Source organism: Notothenia rossii, assembly GCF_949606895.1.
Source record: "Notothenia rossii genome assembly, chromosome: 2".
NCBI lineage: Eukaryota > Metazoa > Chordata > Actinopteri > Perciformes > Nototheniidae > Notothenia > Notothenia rossii.
In genome coordinates, this window is record NC_136904.1 from 21,490,227 (window position 1) to 21,515,223 (window position 24,997).

The 24,997-nt window shown below is 38.5% G+C and overlaps 1 protein-coding gene across 2 annotated transcripts in view; it reads right to left on the minus strand.

The window, feature by feature from the left end:
• Positions 1–9,037: 9,037 nt before the first annotated feature.
• Positions 9,038–24,997, minus strand: part of cdh16 (cadherin 16, KSP-cadherin) — a 33,264-nt gene continuing 17,304 nt past the window's right edge. For both annotated transcript variants that reach the window (XM_079667360.1, XM_079667359.1), the window contains exons 9-18: positions 23,691–23,841; positions 21,204–21,416; positions 20,121–20,197; positions 17,763–17,954; positions 14,138–14,379; positions 13,912–14,042; positions 13,208–13,447; positions 10,668–10,784; positions 10,029–10,145; positions 9,038–9,819 (exon numbers count right to left, since the gene is read on the minus strand). In XM_079667360.1, the coding sequence (XP_079523486.1) occupies positions 9,719–9,819; positions 10,029–10,145; positions 10,668–10,784; positions 13,208–13,447; positions 13,912–14,042; positions 14,138–14,379; positions 17,763–17,954; positions 20,121–20,197; positions 21,204–21,416; positions 23,691–23,841 (1,581 nt within the window). In that variant the 3' untranslated portion in view covers positions 9,038–9,718. The remainder of the gene's footprint in view (positions 9,820–10,028; positions 10,146–10,667; positions 10,785–13,207; positions 13,448–13,911; positions 14,043–14,137; positions 14,380–17,762; positions 17,955–20,120; positions 20,198–21,203; positions 21,417–23,690; positions 23,842–24,997) is intronic.

Below are 24,997 nucleotides of genomic sequence, written 5' to 3' on the forward strand. Positions count from 1 at the left end.
TAATTCAAAAGAGATCTAATAACTTAATGGGTCTGGCTGGGATAGACCCATGTGATCATCTTTCTTTCTTTCCCCCCTGGATTGTCTCCAAAACATCACAAGCCTTAGATCCATCCCTCATCTGCTATCTGCCACAGCTCCCACAACCAACCACTGGTGACACATTCGAGTCAGAGGGGTCAGTCATGCACCCAGAAGCGTCACAAGTTTCCAAGATCACAATCCCCCAAAAAGCCCACTGCGGCAAAAATAGTCCCTGTTAGCCTTTTATAAATCAGAGTGTTTCTATAAAAAGCCTTTGGCTGACCAGAAACCTGGGCTGAAGCCACATCACCCTATCTTTAGCTTTATTTATGTCCTGGTGTTGACAGGGCCACTTGCAAAGCTTTCCAGTCACCGTTCAATAGGTCACATGTGTGCCCGGCCCTCGGCCCAATGTTGTAAAGCAGCATTGAGTGAAAACGGTAATCAGAGGGCCTGCAGTGCGGGCCAGCCTGCATCCCTTACAGAAACAAACGCCTGACAGCTGCCGAGCTAACGGCTTGATGATTCTGCCCTCAGATTCTTTCCATCCACTTAGTGTTTATGGAGCTCTCGTCTGATGACAGATAAGCATGTCCACTATTGTGAAATGATGATTAGAATTCTGTCACATGACGAGAACTATTGTTACATACAGGCGGTGTTTTGCTGATATTCTTTAAGCATTGCATTACAAGCAACTCTCCGGGCTTTTTTAATTAAGAGCTTCAGTCACTCAAACTTGTATTACTCAGCACGCAGATTGTCATGGGAACAACCTATTCAGCACCTCAAAAAAGCAGACAGCATTATCAGAAAGGTTGTTTTTTTATAAAACAAAACAATATATGATTGGATGAATCCAGGATCAATACAGACAAAGATGGAGGACAGAAGCATTTAGGAAGAAAATAACTTGAAGTATTGTGTCATGGATGTGAAATGTAAGTTTTTCTAGCCTCCTTTTTGTTTTGAATTGGGTGGATGATGGATGTGGAATTTGTTTTGTATTGAGTATAGGCCTTATCTATATGTACGCAAATTCTTATGCATGGCATCTGTGGGATGTAGTGTTGAAATGTGAACATGCAAAAGAATATACTGTAATTACTCATTTTACTATTTTACATGTTGCTTTCCTGAAATGTGGGGTCAGAGGAGAATAAACGTCTGAAGAACTCAAGCATAAAATCTTCGCAGAGACACGTCATTAAGAGATCCTGGGAACATACACAGTGACCGATCAAGCAGCAAAGCTTAAAACTTCTAAAAGTCCCTTTTGGGAGTCAGTTATCAGTAAACCTGGTACACTTCACATTAGAGAAAAATCTTAGAAAAAGTGGGTGTGTTATTACTCCTCACGACCCTCTCCTTTTCCTCTCTCCTTCCAATATTTCAGAGCAAAGTTTGCCCACACAAGGACACCAAGGTCTCATCCCACTTAAGCCTCAGTTCATGACTGATGAGCAGAAATGGTGTAGGTGGACTGTGTGTATGTGTGTCTGTGTCTGTGTGCGTGGGCTTGTTACTCTCCTCTCAAGACCATAGCATTGTTACAATAAAAGCCTGAGAGCTTCCAAATGTGTGGGCTGCCATGTCTTGATGTACGAGTGCCTGTTGCTCTTTCAGTGTCTCCATGAAATGATTATCCTAACCCATGCGATGGAAAGGTGGTCCAGGTTCCTATTTATAGTCCCTTATTGGACCTTGCATTGTATCGGAGTCTGAGGAGCACAATCATGGTAATGCTTGTGCCAAGATGGAGACGTGTCAGCTCCAGTAGATGAAGTGTGTGGGATGAGTGAGTCTGAGAGGAATGATTGGAACATTTTCATGTAATTGTATGGCTGCTAATTTGCAGTTTCTTTCACGTTAAGCATTTAAAATGAGTAAACATATTTTTCGATATCACAATGACAATTGCCTCCTGTACAGTAAAGGATTGAGAAAAAATTGTACTGAATTAATCTTGAGGTGGAATTGTTTTGTTAACAACTTTAATTTTGTCAGAAATGAACTAACATTTTAAGACAAACCACTTAATGTGTTCAGAATATATACAATTGTAAAATCAACAATTTTATGCAGTTTATAAAAAATGTATCTGATCTGTATCATGTGTTCGGCTAGAAGGCTAGAAGGCTGCTTCTGACTGGATTTTTTTGAATGTTCATCAACAAGACAATATAATACTAAAGTGTTATTTTGCACGAGTGAAAAGACACACAAAAACCTTTTATTTGTTGCCATAGCAACAAGTTGCTGGGTTATTATATTGTGGGGAATAAATTAAATAAAGGAGATGCTGATAAGAAAGCTATTTTTCATCTAATTTGTTTCTTTTTTCATGTCAGATTGATCAACTATTATGTGCCATAATATAGAGGAATAACCTGCACATCGTATCTGGTGTCGCACAAGAGTTTTTCATGATGCCTTCATAAACACCTTCTGGATAATGTATCACTGAGCACCCTTTGTCCCTATTCCTGATATGAACCTCTGAGTCCTCTCCAGATGTAAAGCACACTCTGCCCAATGCCTCATCACTCTATAAGTGCTGTGTGGAATATATTAAAGCAATAATCATACATAATGTATTTTATCTGTTGCCTGTAGTGTCATGTATTGAGTTGTAATGAATGCAAGGAAAAGCCTGGTTATTTCTTATTTTTGTTGTTCTTGTCAATGAACACCATGAAACCAAACGAACAATGAATTGATCCTATTAACAAGTATTATCTGTGTGACAAAGATACAGCTTTATTGCTCTGTGCCATACATATCCAAATGTGTTGCCCCAATATGTTAGTCACGCAATTGCTTCTTCATTAATATTAAAACTCTTCATTGGAGGTTAATTTGGGTCCATTCCTCAAACAGTCTTGCTGCTGTCAATACTCAAGAGTCACGACAGCATAACATCCGTATCTGAAAATAGTGCATGTTTCACTAAAACTACAGTGCCTAGCTGCTTAGGAAAAAAGCTGAGCCTGTATAAAAGTGTCCATGTTTAGTAGGAACAAGAGGTTGGTACCCGTAGATGTCAGAAAGTTGCTCACCTCGGAAGTTTTTGTTTTTTTCCCTTGGATTTGTATCAAAATAATCTAAGATAATGTTGTTATCCTTTAAGCATATTCACATGAAATAGAACATGACACAGTTCCTCTACATGTTGCTGATAATATGAATATAATGCAATGTTATCTTAATTTCCTGAGATGAAATTAGTTATAGAGCGGGTGATTTCATGAATAAAGTCAATTAATATTACATAAATGTAATATTTCTAATTTCACATTTAGGGCAGGGTGCATCAAAGTTCAGATTTAGACTAAATTAAATCATAATCTAAATATAAATATATGCCCAACAAAATAAGTCATATAAACTGAACTGAAACTAAATATCCAGTTTCTCCTGAGTTGACAAATAAGTAAAAAAGTAATAAGGCTATCAAAGAACAACACTTCAATCTGAATTAAATGTACTGAGGAACATTTTTGAAACCGCACACATTAGAGGAGGAGAGGCAGCTTTTTCGAAGAGCACCAGAGTCAGGTTTGCTTTCCTGTGTATATGTTCCAGCTGCTTCTTGAATCAAATTGTTGATTTCCAGCTTCCTGTCTTGATAGCCTGAAATGTAAGAGTGATTATAGTCTCTGAAATGCCATAAATAGCAGGAGTGACGCACATACTCTGTCAAATGTCCATTTTATGTGACTGGCGTTTAAACTGTTTTACTCTCTGGGATATCAAATTACACTATTGAACGAATAATAGACAAATAGAAGAACAGAACTATGACCCTGTTCCCTTTGGGGCTTTGTCTCTAAACATTGCAATTATCATGTGTTAGAGCAAGCAAGTTGCATGGAAACATCTCTCTTATTCTATGGTGGAAATGCTGTTTGTGCCAAGTGACACTGTTTGATTTGGCAAGAGTTTAACATAAAATTTAAATTTAAATGAGGTGGGAATGTTATTTTGTTTAAGAATGATGTATATAAGTAAAGTAACAAGTAATCTATAGAAAAACTTTAATATGCAAATGATCCATTGCATGTGAAAATCCTCCCTTGGCTTAAAAACATTCTATATTCTGATTATTATTATTAGTGATTACTTTATTGTTTTGTGAAATGTATCTTTTGGATATACTCATGGGTAGTTAAATCTATAACAATTCATCATAGTCTATAAATTGTATTTTATGTTTTGGATGAAAAGTCTGTAACTATTAACTATAAACTGTCAAATAAATGTAATGCCTTCACTTATTTAAAAGGTCACATATATTCCTCTGAATTGTTGTAGACAACTGAAATGAAAAGTACAAGTTCTTCAATTATTGAGTGGTATTTGAGTATAAATACTTATTGACATTCTCCCAGTGCTGTAGAGGAGCTGGACCATGAAGGATTAACTGCTTCTCATGCTGCTGGTGACGCCTTGCAGCCTCCTTCTATCAGAGGTCATCTGCACTCAACACAGTGTTGAAGCTGAAGAGAAGCTGGATTGTACAAACTGTTCATTTCAGTATTTCTTTGATGATTCCCTTTGCAATGACGAGCAAATCTGAGTGGATCTAAACGTTTCTGCCTAATCAACTGTTAAAGTGATGTTACAGTAAAAGTGAACAGCTGGAGCACATCATGATGCAACGTTACGCTCCACTGACCTCTGTCACTGTAAAGCAGCACCATTCCTGTCAGTGAATCAATTTATCGTGTTTAGGGAAAACCCTAACAGCCGCTGACCCTTCTCAACTGCCAGTAATTGCCGGCAGTTTATATTAGTCAAACATAATTTACCGAACAAGATGGTAACACAAGGCAGAGTTTATTCCCACACTCTACGGGTCATTTATTGCGGAATTTTTGAGGAGAATATTCATGATTTTAACCTTTTAAGAAAGCAGGAAGCTGACGTGCTATGTGTTCCTCTATTTTCCCTGGTGGGAGATTTTATTCCACAGATATTCAAATAAAAGCATGTCTGTTCCGACTGCAATCAGTCCTACTAAATTAGATGACACAAGGTGATTTCTTCTTGATGAAGTGTAATCAAAGATATTGCAATCAAAATGCAAATGAGCACTGTATATCAATCTGTACCTAATCTGCACACCTCTGTAATGTATATGACAAATCACTCAAATGACAAACCAATGGACTGGTTTCTCACAGAGATGTCTTTCTCAATCTCTGAGTAGATCCCTATCAATACAATCACAAATTTGATTTTGCGCCTCAACTCTCTGAAACCCACTAGAGATGGGATGCTCCAGCTGATTAATTATGCATCACATTAGGGCAGTCTTTAGTAGTGGAGGAGAGATGGAGGCATTCTTTTTCATTTTTCATTTAACCTCTGCTTGATGAACATAGGAAATAAAACTAATGGGGATTGAGTTGTTGGAGCATTACTACACTGGGCTGGTTTTAGGAATTTAATTGTCACTTTTAAGTAGTAGGTAAATTGTGGCAATAATGTCCTTTCAAGGTGGCACGAATCAAAACAAAACTGGGACGAACAATCATAAAATCATATTTTGTATGTATCCCTTATAAAGGATTCATAAAGGGTTTATAATTAGGTTATGAATTAGGTTGTAAATACTTTATTTATCATTAAAAGAAGTAAAGTGGTACCTCATTTTGTTACACCACCAGATACATACAAAATATGATTTTATGATTGTTCGTCCCAGTTTTGTTAAAGAACCATTTATAAACCAATTCTAACATAGTTTTCATACATCAGCACAGTCTCACTATTTGGCAAGATGACTAAGCCTTATATTGGCTACTTAGCGAGAATCAACTCAGTGAACAACAGATACCAAGGTTGCTTGCCAAATAGTGACCCCACATTTATCTGTACTGCTAAGTCTTATATTGGCTTACTTCGTCTTCTTCATCAGCCAATATAAGACTTAGCAGTACAGATAAATGTGGGGTCACTATTTGGCAAGCAACCGGTCACAGGTGCCCTGTTTATCTCATGTCTTATAAAAGCTTATTAATGATTTATAAAGTGTTCACAACCTAATTAATAAATGAATTACAAACTATTCGTAAACCCTTTATAAGGGTACTCTTATTGTAAAGTGGAACCCAAAATTATTTCCAAAGGTTTAATGCAAATGTCAATACCACTGTCATGACTATAAAGTACAGGCAGTTACCTAAGCTACTGCTCCTGGTCAAAACATATAGTAGTCCAGCACATAAACCCTTAAAAAACAAATACATCAAACAAATGATTATCCAAAAACGAAATAACAAAGCAAGCTTTAGAGGTTATGGTATGATTGGTGAAGTTTCTTATTTTTGGAGATTGTTTGTGCTAAGCTAGGATAAACTAACGCTGGCACATGAGTAGTTCTCGATCTCCTCTTCAACTTTCGACATGACAGTGAATACAACCTGCTTGAAAATTAGGCTGGACATATGAGACTATCATCACCGTATAAAGCTACCTAATAATAACAATTAACAATAATTTGGAGTCCATGTTAGTCTGGGCCATAAGTGTGAATATTCTGTTCATATAGGTTTTAGTTTCTCCATCGTTACCTCCTCAAACTTCAGGAACTGCAGAGAGATTTATTATGTATTGGTTTGAGCAATCCCTTACACATACAAGTATTAATGTGATCCATGTTAATATAAAATAATTACTATTGCTATAGCTATTGTAAGATTACGGTGTAAAAATTGCCCGTGTCAAGTTTTCATGTTTCTAATAATGGAAGACTTACTGATACAGAGCAACCCTCTGACAGCTAAAGCTGGGCAAACTGTTAAGTTTGAAGCCAAAGTGAAACTACATGATCTTAAAACAAGCTTAAAATAGCCGAAGCTGTGGGGAAACTCATAACGGAGGGAGGGTTAGGAAAAACACTCCTCTGTTCCGGTAACCAAGCAATGGAAAACCGGCCGGACGCTTGGGGAAAAGTGTCCACTGCTCCACTGTTACTGTCCCTGAGCGTTCGTCCTTATGTGGTGAATTATCTCTCATTTCCCAAGCTACTTGAAGTGATTGGAAATGTTGCCCCCATTTCTCTTTGTGGCCTTGAACCCCGAGTCGTTCAGCTGAAATATCTCTGTCCTCGGAGGATGTGTTGGAACACATCAAGGCTAAAGTTGGAGGCTCATTACATCCCAAATGTAACGCTTGACCCTGTGTCACAAGCTTATCCCTTTCTTCCTGCTCTATCATGTCCCTCAGGGTCCTTCTCAGTGTACTTTTCTTTTACTTGGAGCGATGTTGCTTTGATTGGAATGGCTAGCAGGAGATATAAATAGCCTCATATAAATGGGCAGTGGGTGCGTAGGCTATCAGCAACATTATCTGTATATTTGGTGAGTCACTGCACATCAAAAATATCCAGTTGAGAAAGCAACCCCCATTGCACACATGTAGTTGTGATATTCAGTGTGTGAACATGTGGTTATTTTTAGATTTGACATCTAATTGCTGCTCCAATGATGCCGTATGTTGCCCTCGGTTTTATGCCTGCTTGATCGGTAGAATAGAATAGAATGTATCTCAACATCTGTCTGCTGAGATATAAATTAAAAAAGATACAGCTTCCAGACAGATGAAGGGCTGCATCTGTGTACGTCATCATCATTTCCAATCTGGAATTCTTGCCTGAATATTTGTTCGTACTGCACTGAGAGAACAGTACATTTTGACTAGTCCATTACTGATGGACTAGTGTAATGTGTGCAGTACATAGAAACAAATATGTGAAAGTGAATGGCATAATAATAATACACTTTCTTTAGATATTTAATCAGGGTTAATACAGTAGGTATTTTTCATGGAATACAGCTTGTCAAAGCACTTGTGTATATCAAAATGATTATGGTTATCAATCGTGTTAGCCATCTAAGTTTAGGGTCCTTGTTCTATGTATGCTGGCTCAATGTTACACTTTGTCTGGGACACTTGAAGAGAACAGAGCCCTCATGAATGTTATTAGTATCACCTTTAGCATTTCAACTATGAAGAGCTGAAATGTCTGCTGCGATTGGTTTTTAGGGGTGATTAAAGGATGTCAAAATGTCAGAGTTAGTTCTGGTTTCATGTTAGAGAATAAAGGGTCATATTGCAAGTAAAGCTACCATAATTAATTGTCGGGCTTAACAAAACCGCCAAAACCCGAACTGTTGCATAATCATCCTATATCGTAGTTAATTTGTTAGCAAATAGTAACATCTATAAACATGATCATTTAGCTATTAACTCATCTTTAAGATCTGGTTTGGTCTCCAGCTACTTCTGTGAAAAATATACCTGTGTCTTTATTCCGCTTGTTTGACTTTATACCACACTATAAATATTGTAAAAAAAAAACTAAATAATATCGATTTGATGGATTAGAAAGGTCAGATTAATACAAACAAAAATGTCAATGATAATTTGTTGACAAAAACAATCTGCATCTATAAATTCAGACCTAACATTTTGTTGGATGCTTTTTGCCTCTGGTCTATACAGTAAGTTCCAAATATGGTGTCTGTGAGAGGATCATTTCTTGCTCCTTTTTTCTCCTCACAGTCGAACATGAAAAGTAATTCTGTATTAACTAAACCTTTGTTCCTAATTGATGAGTATTTAGCATCTATTCAGGCTTTGTCTTGAATGAGAGGTGATTAGTCTGTTGGAAACTACTAGGTGAATGTCATTCAGCGGACCTTCAATTGTTGAGATATTTATAGCATCACTTTTGTCTGAATAAAGTTTGCTTGCATGTGAGGTCTTCTGGGTCAGCATATATATAGCCTTAATCACAGAGATTGGAACGCTGCGCAAATACAATTACAAACACAGGGCTATTTCAGGCTTTCTTATTAGATTAGAAGTGTGTTGTAAAGTGAAAGCAAGCAGGTAAGAAAGAAAACATGTGAATGAGTGAATCTACAGGTTTGAGAGGCCACAGACTATATACCGTTATACGTGGATTCAATTAATAGAACAAAGATAAGATGGGATGATTTTTTATTATGAAATGATGCAGCTATGGTACTTGCTACATGTTTAATTCTTAAAGTACATGTTGAATTAGATTAAATCAAAACCCAGTATTTACAGGCATTTCATTAAATGTAAAAGTTTCTTTATGTAACAACGTCATTATCATAATTAGAGATCTAAGATATAGTATCATACTTCCATCACCAGATGTGTCTAACATGAATGAACAACAGAAAAATGCAGTGTTAATGAACAGGGTATTTGGGCAAAGGTTAGACAAAATAATATTTTAAGAATAACGTTGAAATAAAGTAGCTTTTTACTTTTAATATTATGACTTAATTCTGAAAATCTCTAAATTGTTATAACAACCCATGGCCCCACTGCTCTGTGCTAGTAAAAAGGCATCATTTTTAAACAAATAAACAGTTCTATAACAATAAAAAAGACAAACCTAAAACACAAGTCAACATCTTGTCCCAGGCACGGGCCTGAGTACTTCATACTGCAAATTACACATCTAGGCTAATTTAAAATGTCTTGTACTTCTGCTCAGAACATCTTACGTTTGATCTAATAACCGAAATATACATTCACTTTTAGACATTCAGATAATGAACTCAGTGCCCTAAAAGCAACATTCTTACATTGATCCCTTTGGCGGAGGCAGTGAGCAGGAAGCACAATATCATCAGTTTCATCCTAATCAGATAGAAGTCTTCAGGGGAACTCTCTCCTGGTTCGTTTTGCTCGGTTGTTTTGGGTTTTGGTAGGAGAGTCTCACAAACACAACAACGAGAATAGTTCCTGAAATAAAAAAACAATCAGATTTTCAGCCACATTATTATGTTGATGCTTATTTGTATGCGAATAACATTGAATAAGCACAGTATCACAAAAGCTTTGAAACATTGAATGCAATGCAGTACACAGGCCCTGCTGAAACAATTAAAAAACACTTTTATAAAGCTTCTCATGGAGCTAATGCAAAGTTGTTTAAGCTATAGTATACTTACCAATGACTGCAAAAGTGCCAAGCAGAATCCCCACTGCAGACTGGATAGTTGGCATGCCCTGCAACTGCTTGGCAGCCATTTTGCAGTTCCCTCTGACGTTGCAGGGGCACACTGTCACTAACAGGAGAGGGAAAGGGTGAAACAACAGAGTAGTTTTGAGTAAACAGGAAATACGACTCATAGGCCCTTTTTATTACTGTACTGTTACAGAGTCGCCAAAACAAGTCGAGTTACGAACCTTAACTCCAATAACAAACAAAAACATTTCTCTGCTTATAATGAATGGAAGATTCATTTAGAAATATATTTAATATAAACTCTGAAGTTGACGAGTGGAAGGAGTTCAATGTTTATCTGTACAACTATACTTGTTATAATATATGAAAACAGATTTTATATATTGAACCTGCGTGTTATTTTAGGTTATGCATATAATATGTCAACAGCTGTTTGACAGAGTGTTAAGAGAGCTGTGTAATCACACGCCCGGTGTGAAGCTCCATTGCATCATTATTAAACAAGAGCATTGCTGGGACATGCTGCCACACACAGGGGTTGATCTTTATCGATTTTTCTACGCTTTTGTTCCATAGCCTTCGTGTGTTCACTTTAGCTCATCCGCAGGAGAGCAGGTAATACCTGGCAGGTTTATGAAGGTGCTCCTGGGAGGAGAGCTGCTGTCAGAGATGGTGAAGGGCACAGTGTAGACCTCAGGGGCGAGGTACGGGATGTTCAGGGAAAGGTTGGTGTGAGTATCTGAAAGACAAAACACATACATGACATGAAAAATGTGTTAAAGGTCACCTATTGGCACCTATTGGTCACCTATCTGAAAATGAGCTGATCAGATTTTGGCCACTTTATGATGTCATAATATTTTTTTGGCTTGTGTAACCATTAGCCAATCACCAACTTAGGTAACACCTGCCCACCGTATCACCTGAATATCCTCCTAGAGCACCATTGTGTTTTTTTGGGAGTGGTACCTTATTTTCATCTAAAGTAAAAGACAGAGAATCAGCAATTTTGAAACAGGGCTGAAACAGAGGGGTTTATGGGATGCTACAATGCACAATCTGTTTGGTATTTCGAGACATGTTTTGAATATATCTGAAACCTATAATACAGTATAATAGGGGACCTTTAAATCACAACAAGGTAAGGCATAACCGCAGCAACAAGCCGAAATTCAAAACCCCGGTTGTTAGAAAAAGAAACAAGTGTATGCTACTTAGTACTGGTATTTGTTGGATGGTAAACACTTGCACATCATAACAATATTGCTTTCATAATATTTTCTCATAAGAAAAAAAAGAAGGCATCATTCCTGTGCACTACCCGTGTTACATCATATACTGTAGGTCTCAACTGCAAAACAACTTCTTTATGCATTCTAGCAAAGTAGAAATCAAGCACAAACATGCATAAAGCTGCATTGGAGGGACTAATGGAGCAGAGTATGGAGAGGTCTGGAGCGTATGACTCTGTATCTTATCTCTGTAAATCAGTCAAAAACACACGTCTGGCTGCATGACGTAAAAGCCCGTCCAGTAAAGAGAACTGCTTTATCATGCTCTTTGAACTCTTATCTGGGGGTCCTAAACTTCACGCTTGCACCTCACCATCAGTCCCTTTCATGTTCCATTTGTCTCTCAGGGAAACAGGACGTGTGCATGCTGGTAAATTATCTTCTATCTGCACTGTTTCAACTCTACTGTGACATTTACAAAGATTGGTTCTGTGACTACCTACCAAGCGATATTTTGGATAATTGTAATGCCAAAAAGTATATTTGACATTACAATGGTATTAAATGCATTACATTAAGAGCGGATGTGTCACTTTTCTCCCCTCACTTCTATGAACAGCCATTAAGAGCGAATGTAAGTAGAATAAGATTGAGCTAGCTGCTCGTTAACTGAATGACAGCATTGAAAAGAACTGCCAATTATTTAAACATGGTACATTTGAGGCTCTGAAAGACTGAAGACACACACACACACACACACACACACACACACACACACACACACACACACACACACACACACACACACACACACACACACACACACACACACACACACACACACACACACACACACACACACACACACACACACACACACACACACACACACACACACACACACACACACACACGTTTTCTTTTCATGAGAGGTTATGGTTGTGTCACGCAAAACGTGCACCAGCACCCATTAGACCGGTACAAGTACACATTTATGGGTACGTCCGTTACTGGCTGAGACCAGGTGCAAAGCATTCTGGGATATTCCTCTTTTAGCCTCCATTAGCTGGCAGGAACCCAGCGGTGGCGCCAAATAAATTACACAGAAGATATAATTACAGCTCGGGCTCAATCAATACCAACAGGAACAGGCGAGGGAACGTGGGAGATAAAAAAATTCTGAGAGGGAAGTGGTTGAGCTGTTTGAATGACTTAATGACAGACGTCAATGCAGCAAATAGTTTCCATTAAATGTGCCTAACGCTAGCAGTTTACAAAGGCAGACAGAGCTTCCCAGACAGTACTGATGAAATTATGCAGAAAAGGAACAGGGCCATTTGCACATCTTTAGGGACAGATCACTCTGTTTCTTTCTCATGGATGTCCTATCTCCTATTTTTATTCATATAATTCAAAAACATTTAGCACACTTAGGAAAACTCGCTGTCCACAGGGTGTATTTAAAAACCCATTTATCAGCAACGTCATACTGCACAGCCTCATGGCTGGATGACATCAACCTGTCTTATTCAAAAAATGAACTCCTTGCATTATTTAAAAGTAGACTGTTTCTTAGCAAGTTGGACTTAGCACTTCACTTGGTCCAAATCGTGATGGACTTAAGGATTCTTCTTTGGTCTGATATATGCAGTGAATCCATTAAGCAGCTCTCTGGCTGGCTCTGAGAGTGTGTTGGCACACAGCATCACACCAGAGTACTTGGGCATATTGATACTTGAAACACCTGTATTATAAATGTCTACACTTTGATTATTGGCTACAATTAATCTCAGCCTTGGTGGCCTGCTTAAGCTAAAGTAGGTCCTCCATACAATGTGACCTTACTTGTCTTCACTTTTCAGCTTAAATAAAAAGACTAAAACTGTCTGCCGTGGGTTGACCGTGTTGACTAAGTCTGCGTCCACCTCACCATTAATCGGCGTTAGTTTCCAGTTGCGTCGCACTGTGGCATCACTGCGCAGGGAGAAGTTGAGTCTTCCCCCGTGCTGCGGCCCATCACTGTCCCGTGAGGCCAGCACCAGAGCTTGGTCCTCCCAGCGAGGCGTGCACAGGTACTTCCAGGAATAGTCTCCAACCAGAACCGGGCTGTTATCGTTCACATCTAGGATTTGGACCGTCACCAGGGTGGACGCAGACAAGGAAGAGTTTCCTAAGAGGAGCACAAGAGATGTTGAACGTATGCGCCCCTAAACAAATACAGATGATCTAATGATGCTAAGTACATTCCTTGCCTAATTGTCTTTATTTTTTCAGTTTTCTTGCACTCTTAATGCTTTCTTTTGGTCTCACTATCATGTAACTCTCCTTTTACATCTGTTTTAATAGGAATCTGGTTGTCTGAATGGATTTGTATAGGCTTACAGTATTTGTGTTAGTGTAGAAAGTTGTGTCTTTTAAGTATTTTCCTGTCAATTATTATCAGGAAATTTGAAGATATGTAAAGATTATTGAATATTATTCAGAAAGGAAAATTACCAGCCACTATATTGTAGGCATAATAATCCACTCGTCAAATGATATCAATTATATATTTGAAATATAATAACATTACATTTTGTCAATAATTAACTGGAAATGGATGTGTGGTTTTTAAAGGAATGAAAATAAACGTACGCCCATCCACTGCAATGACCTCCATGGTGTATGTGCTGTTCTCCTCTCTGTCCAAGGCCTGCACCGTCTTTAGTTCACCAGAATACTTCCCTATAGAAAAGTATTTCTTGGTGTCCCCTTGAAGAGAATATCTGCACAGAACAACATTGTAAAACCATCTGTTAAAAAAAATACTATAGCAGAATTAAGATAATTATTGATTAAATATTCATTGTCTCAGGCTTACCTGATTGGGTGAGAGTCGGGGTCATAACCTCGGATGGTGGCGATGACCCGTCCTGGCTCTTCCCCCTCTCTGACAGTCACCTCATAATGGCTCTGAGACAAAATCGGACCTTCATTCACATCATCCACATAGATGGAGACCGTTGCTGTGGATGCAGGTCCGTATCGGCCTCGGACCAGAGCCACTGGGTTCTGAGCGCTAAGCACCAGGATGTACTCACTCTCACGTTCAAAGTCCAACACCTTTGTTCATTTATAAAACACAAGAAAGTAATTCCCAATGAACCAGGACATCAGTTATGAAACATCAATGCACTGCAATCCATAAGAGCAAGTTATCTACATTGGTATACCACTGAGGGTAAGTAGGAAATTATGCTTATTCTTTGGGTAAAGTAGTCCCATTATAAATGCTTAATGTTTCGCCATTTTAAATAAATGTGAGGAAAGTATTACATTTTCTGAGAATTCAATTTTAGTTATTGGCACTCAATTCAACGCCCACACATTAAAGAGAACCAGCGTATCTTCTTTGCAGACGACGGACATTGTCCAGTCCCCTATAGAGACTCAAAGGAAACTAGATTTAACAGCTCTTGCTGTGTTTTTCCGTTATGAGCCAGACACCGTCACAGAGCGAAGAGCCAATTGATTCACTGTGTCACAAATGAAATATTTGCCATTATTCTGCACTGATATCATGTCCTACTGTGCTTAGATTTATGGTTAACATTGGATTAACAAAAATGATATATGACATTACAGGGAATTCAATGTATACATCTTGATTTAAAAACAGCAAAAACAGTAACTGTGACCTGCTGATTAAACATGTAGTTCTACAGCCCGTCAATGATTTGAATACTTGTCATTGGTTAAAGATAGCATAATGTTAGATTTCAAAGATTTGAGAAGGGGAAATTGATAATTAAAGGCTGATGGATCGCATTCTTATTCTTTAATACTTTTGATGTGAAGCGTGTGAAGGGTGTTCTGTTTGCCTATAAAATAAGACATTATAAAAACAGCGTTGCCTGACATCACACTGCTCAGGCAGAAGTGCATCTCTGTTGCCAGGGAGAAGAGACGCAGACCTTGAAGGGTGCACGAGTGCCGCTGACTGGAAGTGACGCATCAAACTACTTCGTGCAGCAGAGCATGTTCATGGAATCTCTCGAGGCTGTAGTCATCTAAATGACTTTATTACTCAACGTCTTAACGTGCTCATACTACTTTGGATTCGTTCTGGATTTTTCTCCCACTAAATACGATTGAGGTATCAGTGAACGGCAACCTCAACTCAATCTTCATACTAAATATAAAGTCCCTAATTTTCTTATTTATATATTACACTCATTTATTGTAAACTGAACACCTGGACCCCAGAAATAAGCTGTAAACAAAAGACATATATGATCACCCTTTAAGTTGATATGGATATGGTAAGCATATTAACAGTTCCTCATTTTCACATACAGCAGATACAGAGGAACATTATTCATTTGGAGTCATGATTGTTTCAACCTGATGAATGCTAGTTAGATTTTTACATATTGTTGCGCTCCACCAACTCCTTGGGGAATATCTGGTTTATTAGCTGCTTAATACGCCGCTTTGTTCAACAGATTCTTGCTACGCTTTGAACAGTGGGTATCTGAGCTTTTCCCATGAGAAAACAAAAAATGTGAGCAATTGTGGGTGATAAGATAACTGCTCTTTGGGTTTGTCACTATGAATGACCTCTTGGACCACATCCATGCAGCTAATTGAGTCATTGTGTATTAAAAAGTATATCTAATTAATTTGACATGTTATTGAGATTCCATGTTTTTCCCCCTTTAAATCAAATTTGTCTTTCAAATAAAGATTTTGGACCGTCACCAGGTTGTTCTCTTGAAAAATAAAAAACATTTAATATGTTTGAATTATGGCTCATCCGTAATAAAAGCAGCTATCATATTTCTTCCGTCGCAGCAAAACAATATACGCCATTCTAAAGTTTTAAAGCATTTGTCTGAGTTAAAATTAAGCATATAACAAATCTCTTTGTAATAAAGAGATCAAAGTTAACAACTTCTTTCTGCAAACATCATTCTCAAATCATTTTGTTTTCTTAGATTAAAAGATTCATACTTTTGAGTGACACTTTTAGTTAATGAATTAATATCTATTAAAGGTGGGGTAGGTAAGTTTGAGAAACCGGCTTGAGTGCGCTAGAATTTGAAAGTACACAACCGGAAAAAATCTGCCACTTCCTTACAGAGCCCCTCCTCCAACACACACGAACGCGCACATGACCGATGAGGGCACGAGATAAGTTTGTGCAAAGATGGAAGGCTGACAGGCAGGTAGGCCATCCAGTTACTTTAGCCGGGCCAGCTAAAATGATTGGTCATGCTTTTTACAGCACTACGGCTTCCACAGATGAATTTTTATAGATTTTTTGCCAAAGCACTTAAGATATTCATTGCTATCGGGATGTTAAGAGCATTCCATGGAATATAACAAAAAGTGTATCTCGAGCCGGTTCCTCAAACTAAACTACCCCACCTTTAAGGATTGTTTTGGTGCTAACTTTAAATTAATTAATTAACATTACATCATTACCACGATTAACTGAACTGCTATAAAAAGCTCTAGTTAACTTCAAAACTATATTTGATCTTGTTTTTTTTGTTATATAAAGGTTGGTTATTTCAACGTAATGTCTAGCATTTCTTGTTCTCCTCCTCCTAATTTGATTCCTCTCCCATCCCTTGGTTCATTATATATTTACAACAAACGGCAGCTTCTAGCCTGTGTGGTAAACTGCTATTAGTGTCTGCTCACACAATCTAATTATTTGCATGGGCTGTGAACAGTATGTTATTTTTAAATAAATTAAAAAAGCTTTACAAGTGAACAATTTAAGCTAAATGTTGTTAAAGACAGCTAATTAAGCAACAGTATCCCTCGACACAAAGCTTGTTACAATGATATGTAACAAGGTAAATGCAAGAGCTTTAAACACAAACTCAAATAGACAGAATTGATCAATTTCTCTAAAAACAACTGTCCTTGTGTTCGAATCTTAAGATATACATCATCCATTTTTAGCTTTTAGACATCTCCTGTTTTATCTCAGAAGAGCGTCTGCCGCTCACAGTTCAATCACATTTGTCTCTCCCACTGAGAGGTTGAAAATAATTGACTGGCTCCTGCCTGGCCCACTTAATGAGAGCAGACCACCAGCAGAGATTATTGGGCTAAAATATGACATTGTCATCTGGACTCTTTTTAATTAAGGCATGTCAGACGGAAGTATTAGAATATTTTTCATCCACACGTTCTGTAAGTGCCCCATGGACAAACTTTGATATGAAAACCTTGTCCTTAAAAAAATGCTATGATCTATATATGACTGCTATTTCGTCACTGCACAAGCCATCACGCCAAACGTTGTCCTTGACATTTCAATTTGTTTCTGAAAGGAGAAATGTGTGTGCACTCCCTCATACTCTAAACAAGATAAAGAAAAAAAGCACATCAGTTTAATTTGGAGATTAGAGAACTCTTTGTGTGAGGACAGTTATCAATATTGCCCTCAAATGGTGTTACAAGGTCACAGCATGATGTGTGTTGTTTACCTTTGAAAGGATCAGTGAGACTTCATTGGTCTGCTTGTCTGTCACAAATGTAAAGACCTCCTCCTCGTTACCGGACTCTAAACGGTAGTCCACCTGCCAGCTGTCTCCTCCTCGAACATCTGCATCCCCGGCCAGCACAGCTGTTACTGTGGTGCCCACCAGAGCGTCCTCTGGGATGTGGAAGGGCCCATACTGATGGAAAGGAGACGGAAAAATGACATTACCCAGCAGCAATCATTAATTTGAGACATCCTCTAGAAATGCCCTTAGGGTGCAAATGTATACAATAGTAATTAATTATAATAAAATGTAACCTTTTTAGAAATTCTCTTCTCATATTTTAGCTCAAGTAAAACTTCCCCCCTCAAAAAGTGCAACAAGTAGTTTGTGGTGATTTTTGTATTGTGCATTAGAGCATTTTTCTTAAGAAAAATGGCATTCTGCTATTATCACAATTATAATACCGCAGTTTGATTTTTTTGTAATAATCTATCTTTAAAACATGACTGTATTCTTAAAGTGACTGACCAATACTGGAATTTAGGCACACTAGTGATTATGATTTGTTAATCAAATAATTTATAATGAGAGAATAGAAGATTATATTTTACATACACACATATTTAGGAAAGATCTCTCAAATGTAAAAAATGTCCTAAGGTATATCCTGGAGGCAGGGTCATGTAAAGCTGACCAATACACTATATTTTCAAATGGCTCTGCATTAAAAGCTGAACTAAATATGAATCAAAATTAATTCAATATTTATATCATAGCAGCTGTTCTTGCAGTTGAACATCTGGCTGACTGACCACTTTTCAATTCTCCCACTGTCGTGACAGTCTATGTGTATACATGTGAGTGTATGTTTGCTCCCTCTTGCCCTCTTAGTGTGAGCTAACCTTTATTCACACACCTCTGTGTTTTCAGACAGCCATACAATCAGCTCTCTCAGACGTCCTCTAGTGAAGCAGCCTTGCCTCTGATCTAGCTGCCCCATCCACAGGGTCGCTGACCCCAGCCCTGTCACCACTCGCCTCCCACATCCCCCCACAGTGCTGCCTCCCCATCGCCACGGAAAAAGCTGCTCTTCTCAGGCGTGACCTGCCCAAGAGCATTTTCCACCTTGTGTGTGTGTGTGTGTGTGTGTGTGTGTGTGTGCATGCGTGCGCGTGCGTGTGCGTGTGCGTGTGTGTGTGTGTGTGTGTGTGTGTGTGTGTGTGTGTGTGTGTGTGTGTGTGTGTGTGTGTGTGTGTGTGTGTGTGTGTGTGTGTGTGTGTGGCAGCCATTATATGAACAAGTGCTCACGGCAGGAAAATTAGCTTTCAGCAACGCTTGAAAAACGTTTGGTTAAGATACTTAAGTGCTAATTGGATAGAGTAAGGACATAAAGAGTTTACCATAACAACAGATGTATAAAAAGTGATATTGCACAGTCTTTTATTCACATCTGTATTCAATGTCTCTCCTGTTATTGGCCTGGTTATTCAAGCCGAAGCTCTACAGACAATTTCCGCTGATACATTTAAAGACAGCCACTTCCTTCCCTGCTCAAAATAAAATGTTCCTTCACAACTAATAATGTCTGTGCAGCCTATTCAGTGGCCTGACAGAGAATACAGCCAGAGGATGGTTCCCTATTATCACAGCATGATGGGTCTCCCACGTAACTCCCAACTCAGAAAACTCCTTTCTCTTCTGTTATGATGCACATGTGGGTGAAAAGTGAAGGGATTTCCTGTAACCGCCTTTGTTTAGAACTCTTTTTTTCAAACCAGCAGCTGCAACAAAATAAATGAAACCCCTTTCTCGTTTCTTCTCAAACACTAAAAGTTACTTTTATACAGCCACCTTTAAAGCGCGCATCATTTGTATAAATATATTTTAGAAGGAGCGCCACTTTAACTCTCTTGTGTACATTATATCCAGTAAGGTGGCTCTTATAAAAGAACAGCTGATGCAGACATGTATGTGATTTGAATAGCTGTGAGGACATACATTCTTACATATTGTCTATCCATTTAATTCATTAGACTCTAAATAAAAAAGTGGAAAGTACTCGCCAAAGAAAGCTTTCCCAGATTAAACTCAGAGAACACAGTCCACTTTGAGTACAAAGAACTGAATAAAACTCTCATCAATAACATGGGGCCATCGCTATAAGCCTAAGATTAGAGAGCATATCTAGTTTCCCGCCAGGAAAATTAGATCAGTGACCTGCAGAGCAGATTAAGAGTCTGCAGTCTAACAGCCACTTACGATGGCCTGTGATGTTTGGCCTGCCTTTTCATCAAAAAGTATTGTTCATTATGACCTGAGAACACAGTTGCTTTAGTGTGTGTAAACATGTGCTCGTACCTCATGTTGGGAGAAGACTGGTGGGTTGTTGTTCTCATCCTGTACCGTCACCACCAAAGTGCACGAACTGTTAAGACCTGCCAGGGAAATCATCACAGCTTCTGTTAGTGACTCAGGGTCAGCCCACCATGCAGATAACATAGTGAAGGAACAGCAAGAACATCATCCTGACTCCATCACAACAATCATGAGTCATGCAGACCACATTATCCGTCACCTCAGAGCACAATGTACATGCACTGGTAAATAGCTATACATTATGTTACCCTCTGGTACAGTAAAAGCTTTTTCATTTGGTTCTTTCTCACTGCTTTCTTTTCTCTCTTGTCCCACCTTGATTGTTGAATTTGCAGCTTTATTGAAAACTATTTCAATATTTTGACTGACATTTGGATGAAATTGTGATTGGCTGTGCAGTCTGCAATTGCGACTTGAATAACAGGGATGGTGATTGGAAACTTGGCCTTGCAAAGTCTTTTTAAGGAATGCACTAAATTCATACGGAAAAAAAAGTGTAGCTCTCTTTTTTCTCATTTGTTTTGAGAGAAAATAACCAAAGCACAACTAATGCACCTGTTAAGAGCACGTGTCTATATTTGTCTACGCAATACAAGCACAGTAGAGGAAATAGGAGAAATAGGGTATTGTACCTTTTAAACCATTTTTGTTTGCTTTGTTGAATAAATAAAATGGTTTTATTTTTTTATTTGTATTGGGCAAACTAGATAATAAAGTAAGAACAACAAATAAAGAATATGTTCTTATTTTAGCATTTAAAAATACTATATATGCTAGTTTCATCTATATTGTAATCTATCCAACTTTATGTCCATTACGTAATGTGTTTCTTAATAGATTGTATTTTTCAATAGAAAGTGGAATGCCTTTTTTCCTAGAAATCAATAAAAAGTAGAAGTTCTCAGAGACACAGACCTCTGCCAAGGGGGAATCCCAGCAAATAAAATGTAAAAGGCAAGTCAAATTTAAAAGGGCGTGTTCCCTATTTTCTGAGACTTAGCAGGGTTGTTAAACGAAAAATCCCAACATGAGGAAGGCTGCATTTTTGGATCAATCTAAAGTCACCTTTGGCATCCTCAGCAGTGATGGTGAGGGTGTACTGAGGGGCTGTGCCCTCCATACTGTCTGCCTGCACAGAGATGACCCCCGAGTCACGGTCCACTCTGAAGAGGGCTCGAGGACTCTCTGGAATTTGTCCGACTAAACGGTAGAAGATCCGCACGTTGTCCGTCTTGGGATCGTCATTATCGGCTGCCTGCACTGTCAGGATCTCTGTCCCTGTGAAAAAAATACAGCCAAATGAAACCCGAGAACAACAAATGTATATCCCTCAGCCAAAGAATCCAGTCACAGAGAGCAGTGAGTGAGAATAAGGGCGAGGAAGGATAAAACAATAGCTTGCTACACTAATCCTCACATAGTAATTACATCAGGTAACAGATTGTCCTTGATGATTAATTTCCCAGAATCAAGCATTTTAAAGCATCATCGGGATGAGTGAGCGTGCTTTCCCCCGGGTGCCTTTCCTGGAAAAAATGCCAAACTGCTCTCATAAAATCTATCTGGCCCTCTCACATCTTTATCACAGCAAAGTCCCTTCAACCCAGTGTTCCCTCTACCTTGCTGTGAATAATGACTCCCAATATAGATTAAAGAATTTTTTTTAAGTGTCTCATAGCATTGTTTTAAAATGATCTCAACAACAATGGAGAAAAAAATTATTTAAAAGGGAAAAAAACATGCTCTCCAACCCTTAAATATTTTGGACATTCCCTTGAGGGGCTTTAAGTAATTCAGACTTGACATCTAATTGCAGGAAGGTTTTATGAGAAAACTGCTAGGTTTGAGGTTTTTGAGTAAAAATAGTTTATCTGTAGTATTCTTTTTATATCTAAAATATATAAAGTGGGGCAAAAAAGTATTTAGTCAGCCACCAATTGTGCAAGTTCTCCCACTTAAAAAGATGAGAGAGGCCTGTCATTTTCATCCTAGGTACACTTCAACTATGAGAGACAAAATGAGAGAAAAAAAATCCAGAAAATCACATTGTCTGATTTTTAAAGACTTTATTTGCAAATTATGGTGGAAAATAAGTATTTGGTCAATAACAAAAGTTCATCTCAATACTTTGTTATATACCCTTTGTTGGCAATGACAGAGGTCAAATGTTTTCTGTAAGTCTTCACAAGGTTTTCACACACTGTTGCTGGTATTTTGGCCCATTCCTCCATGCAGATCTCCTCGAGAGCAGTGATGTTTTTGGGCTGTCGCTGGGCAACACAGACTTTCAACTCCCTCCAAAGATTTTCTATGGGGTTGAGATCTGGAGACTGGCTAGGCCACTCCAGGACCTTGACATGCTTCTTACGAAGCCACTCCTTCGTTACCCGGGCGGTGTGTTTGGGATCATTGTCATGCTGAAAGACCCAGCCACGTTTCATCTTCAATGCCCTTGCTGATGGAAGGAGGTTGTCACTCAAAATGTCACGATACATGGCCCCATTCATTCTTTCCTTTACACGGATCAGTCGTCCTGGTCCCTTTACAGAAAAACAGCCCCAAAGCATGATGTTTCCACCCCCATGTTTCACAGTAGGTATGGTGTTCTTTGGAAGAAACTCAGCATTATTTCTCCTCCAAACACGTCTAGTTGAGTTTTTACCAAAAAGTTATATTTTGGTTTCATCTGACCATATGACATTCTCCCAATCCTCTTCTGGATCATCTAAATGCTCTCTAGTAAACTTCAGACGGGCCTGGACATGTACTGGCTTAAGCAGGGGGACACGTCTGGCACTGCAGGATTTGAGTCCCTGGCGGCGTAGTGTGTTACTGATGGTAGCCTTTGTTACTTTGGTCCCAGCTCTCTGCAGGTCATTGACTAGGTCCCCCCGTGTGGTTCTGGGATTTTTGCTCACCGTTCTTGTGATTATTTTGACCCCACGGGGTGAGATCTTGCGTGGAGCCCCAGATCGAGGGAGATTATCAGTGGTCTTGTATGTCTTCCATTTTCTAATAATTGCTCCCACAGTTGATTTCTTCACACCAAGCTGCTTACCCATTGCAGATTCAGTCTTCCCAGCCTGGCGCAGGTCTACAATTTTGTTTCTGGTGTCCTTTGACAGCTCTTTGGTCTTGGCCATAGTGGAGTTTGGAGTGTGACTGTTTGAGGTTGTGGACAGGTGTCTTTTATACTGATAACGAGTTCAAACAGGTGCCATTAATACAGTAAACAAGTGGAGGACAGAGGAGGCTCTTAAAGAAGAAGTTACAGGTCTGTGAGAGCCAGAAATCTTGTTTGTTTGTAGGTGACCAAATACTTATTTTCCACCATCATTTGCAAATAAATTATTTAAAAATCAGACAATGTGATTTTCTGGATATCTTTTTCTCATTTTGTCTCTCATAGTTGAGGTATACCTAGGATGAAAATTACAGGCCTCTCTCATCTTTTTAAGTGGGAGAACTTGCCCAATTGGTGGCTGACTAAATACTTTTTTGCCCCACTGTATAATATAACATATACAGTATATAATATAGGCTGTCAATTACCTCGAGCAGCCAGTTCCTTGACCACAGTGTGGTACTGTGCCTGTGGAAAAGTGGGTCTGTTATCATTGGCGTCGCCCACCATCACCCTCAACTCCACAGGCTTTGCAATCTCTCTGCCATCTGGACGCTCAACCACGATGCTGATCTGGAACTGACCGGACAAAAAGAGAAACACATTGTTTGTCTCTGCAGTAGGTAGAGAAAAAGATAAAGTGGCCCTGCAGTAGAACGGTGAAGGATGCTTCCAATTGTACCGCAGGAGCGATTAGGATCCTGCAAAAGGGGTAAAGCTGGTAAATAAAATAGATGAATTGAAAAGAGAAAAACATGCATGAATAGGCATCTCTACATTCATCATTCTGCAACTAGGGCAGGTGGGAGCACAAAACCGACACTGTGAAAAGAATCCATAAGAAGTGCACCATCACTTATGAAAGATACAGACTGATGGAGCTGTATTCAGAAAAGAGAAGTTTGGCTTTTATTGACTCTTCAAGATGTCTACAGATTATCAATCATGAAAAAGATGAGGTTTTCCGCACCTTTCTATTAAGTAACACTACAGAATACAGATGACGCAAATGTATAACATGTTTTTAAACACTTTTTACATCCAGTGATGTGGTTGGTAATTGGCCACTTGAGCATTTGGGCCAAAATATACTGTCAAGTGTGCCATGTAAATCTTTCAGGAGCAAATAAAAAAAATTATGATTTTATTTGCAGAACATTAAAGTTAAGAAGATATTGAATAAAGTGTTTGGTATATATACAGTTTTCTATTTGTTTTCATGACAAAATAAGGGAGGAAGGAACATAGCTTTGATTGTATGGTTTTGGGTAGTTTAATTTATTTCTACTCTTTTCTGCTCAGTGCTTGTTAGACTAATTTGTACCAGTCCCCTCTTTTTATGAAATCAACTGAGAGAAAAAATAAAAACTTTTCTTAGCAACATATATTGTATACAGTATTTTAGGCCATTACTTCTACTACTACATTTAGTTATTCTACTACAGCATTATGAAATTCACTGTCAAGATCCATATGAATTTCACAGAACCCTTAAAAAACAGATCATGTGTGAATTTGTGACTTAAAGTGGATCTTGTGGAGGCAAGAAAAATATTGCAAGTTTTACATACAAATGAAAGCGAAGCTGAAATGAAACAAACACAACATAACAGAGTTCAAACATAGCAATAGATCTGCTTCTGTCTGTCTTAAAGAAACAGTGTAGCACATTTAGTCATAATGTTTTGACGCTTTAAACACTGACATTATAAACTGACATTTATTATTAGTGCTG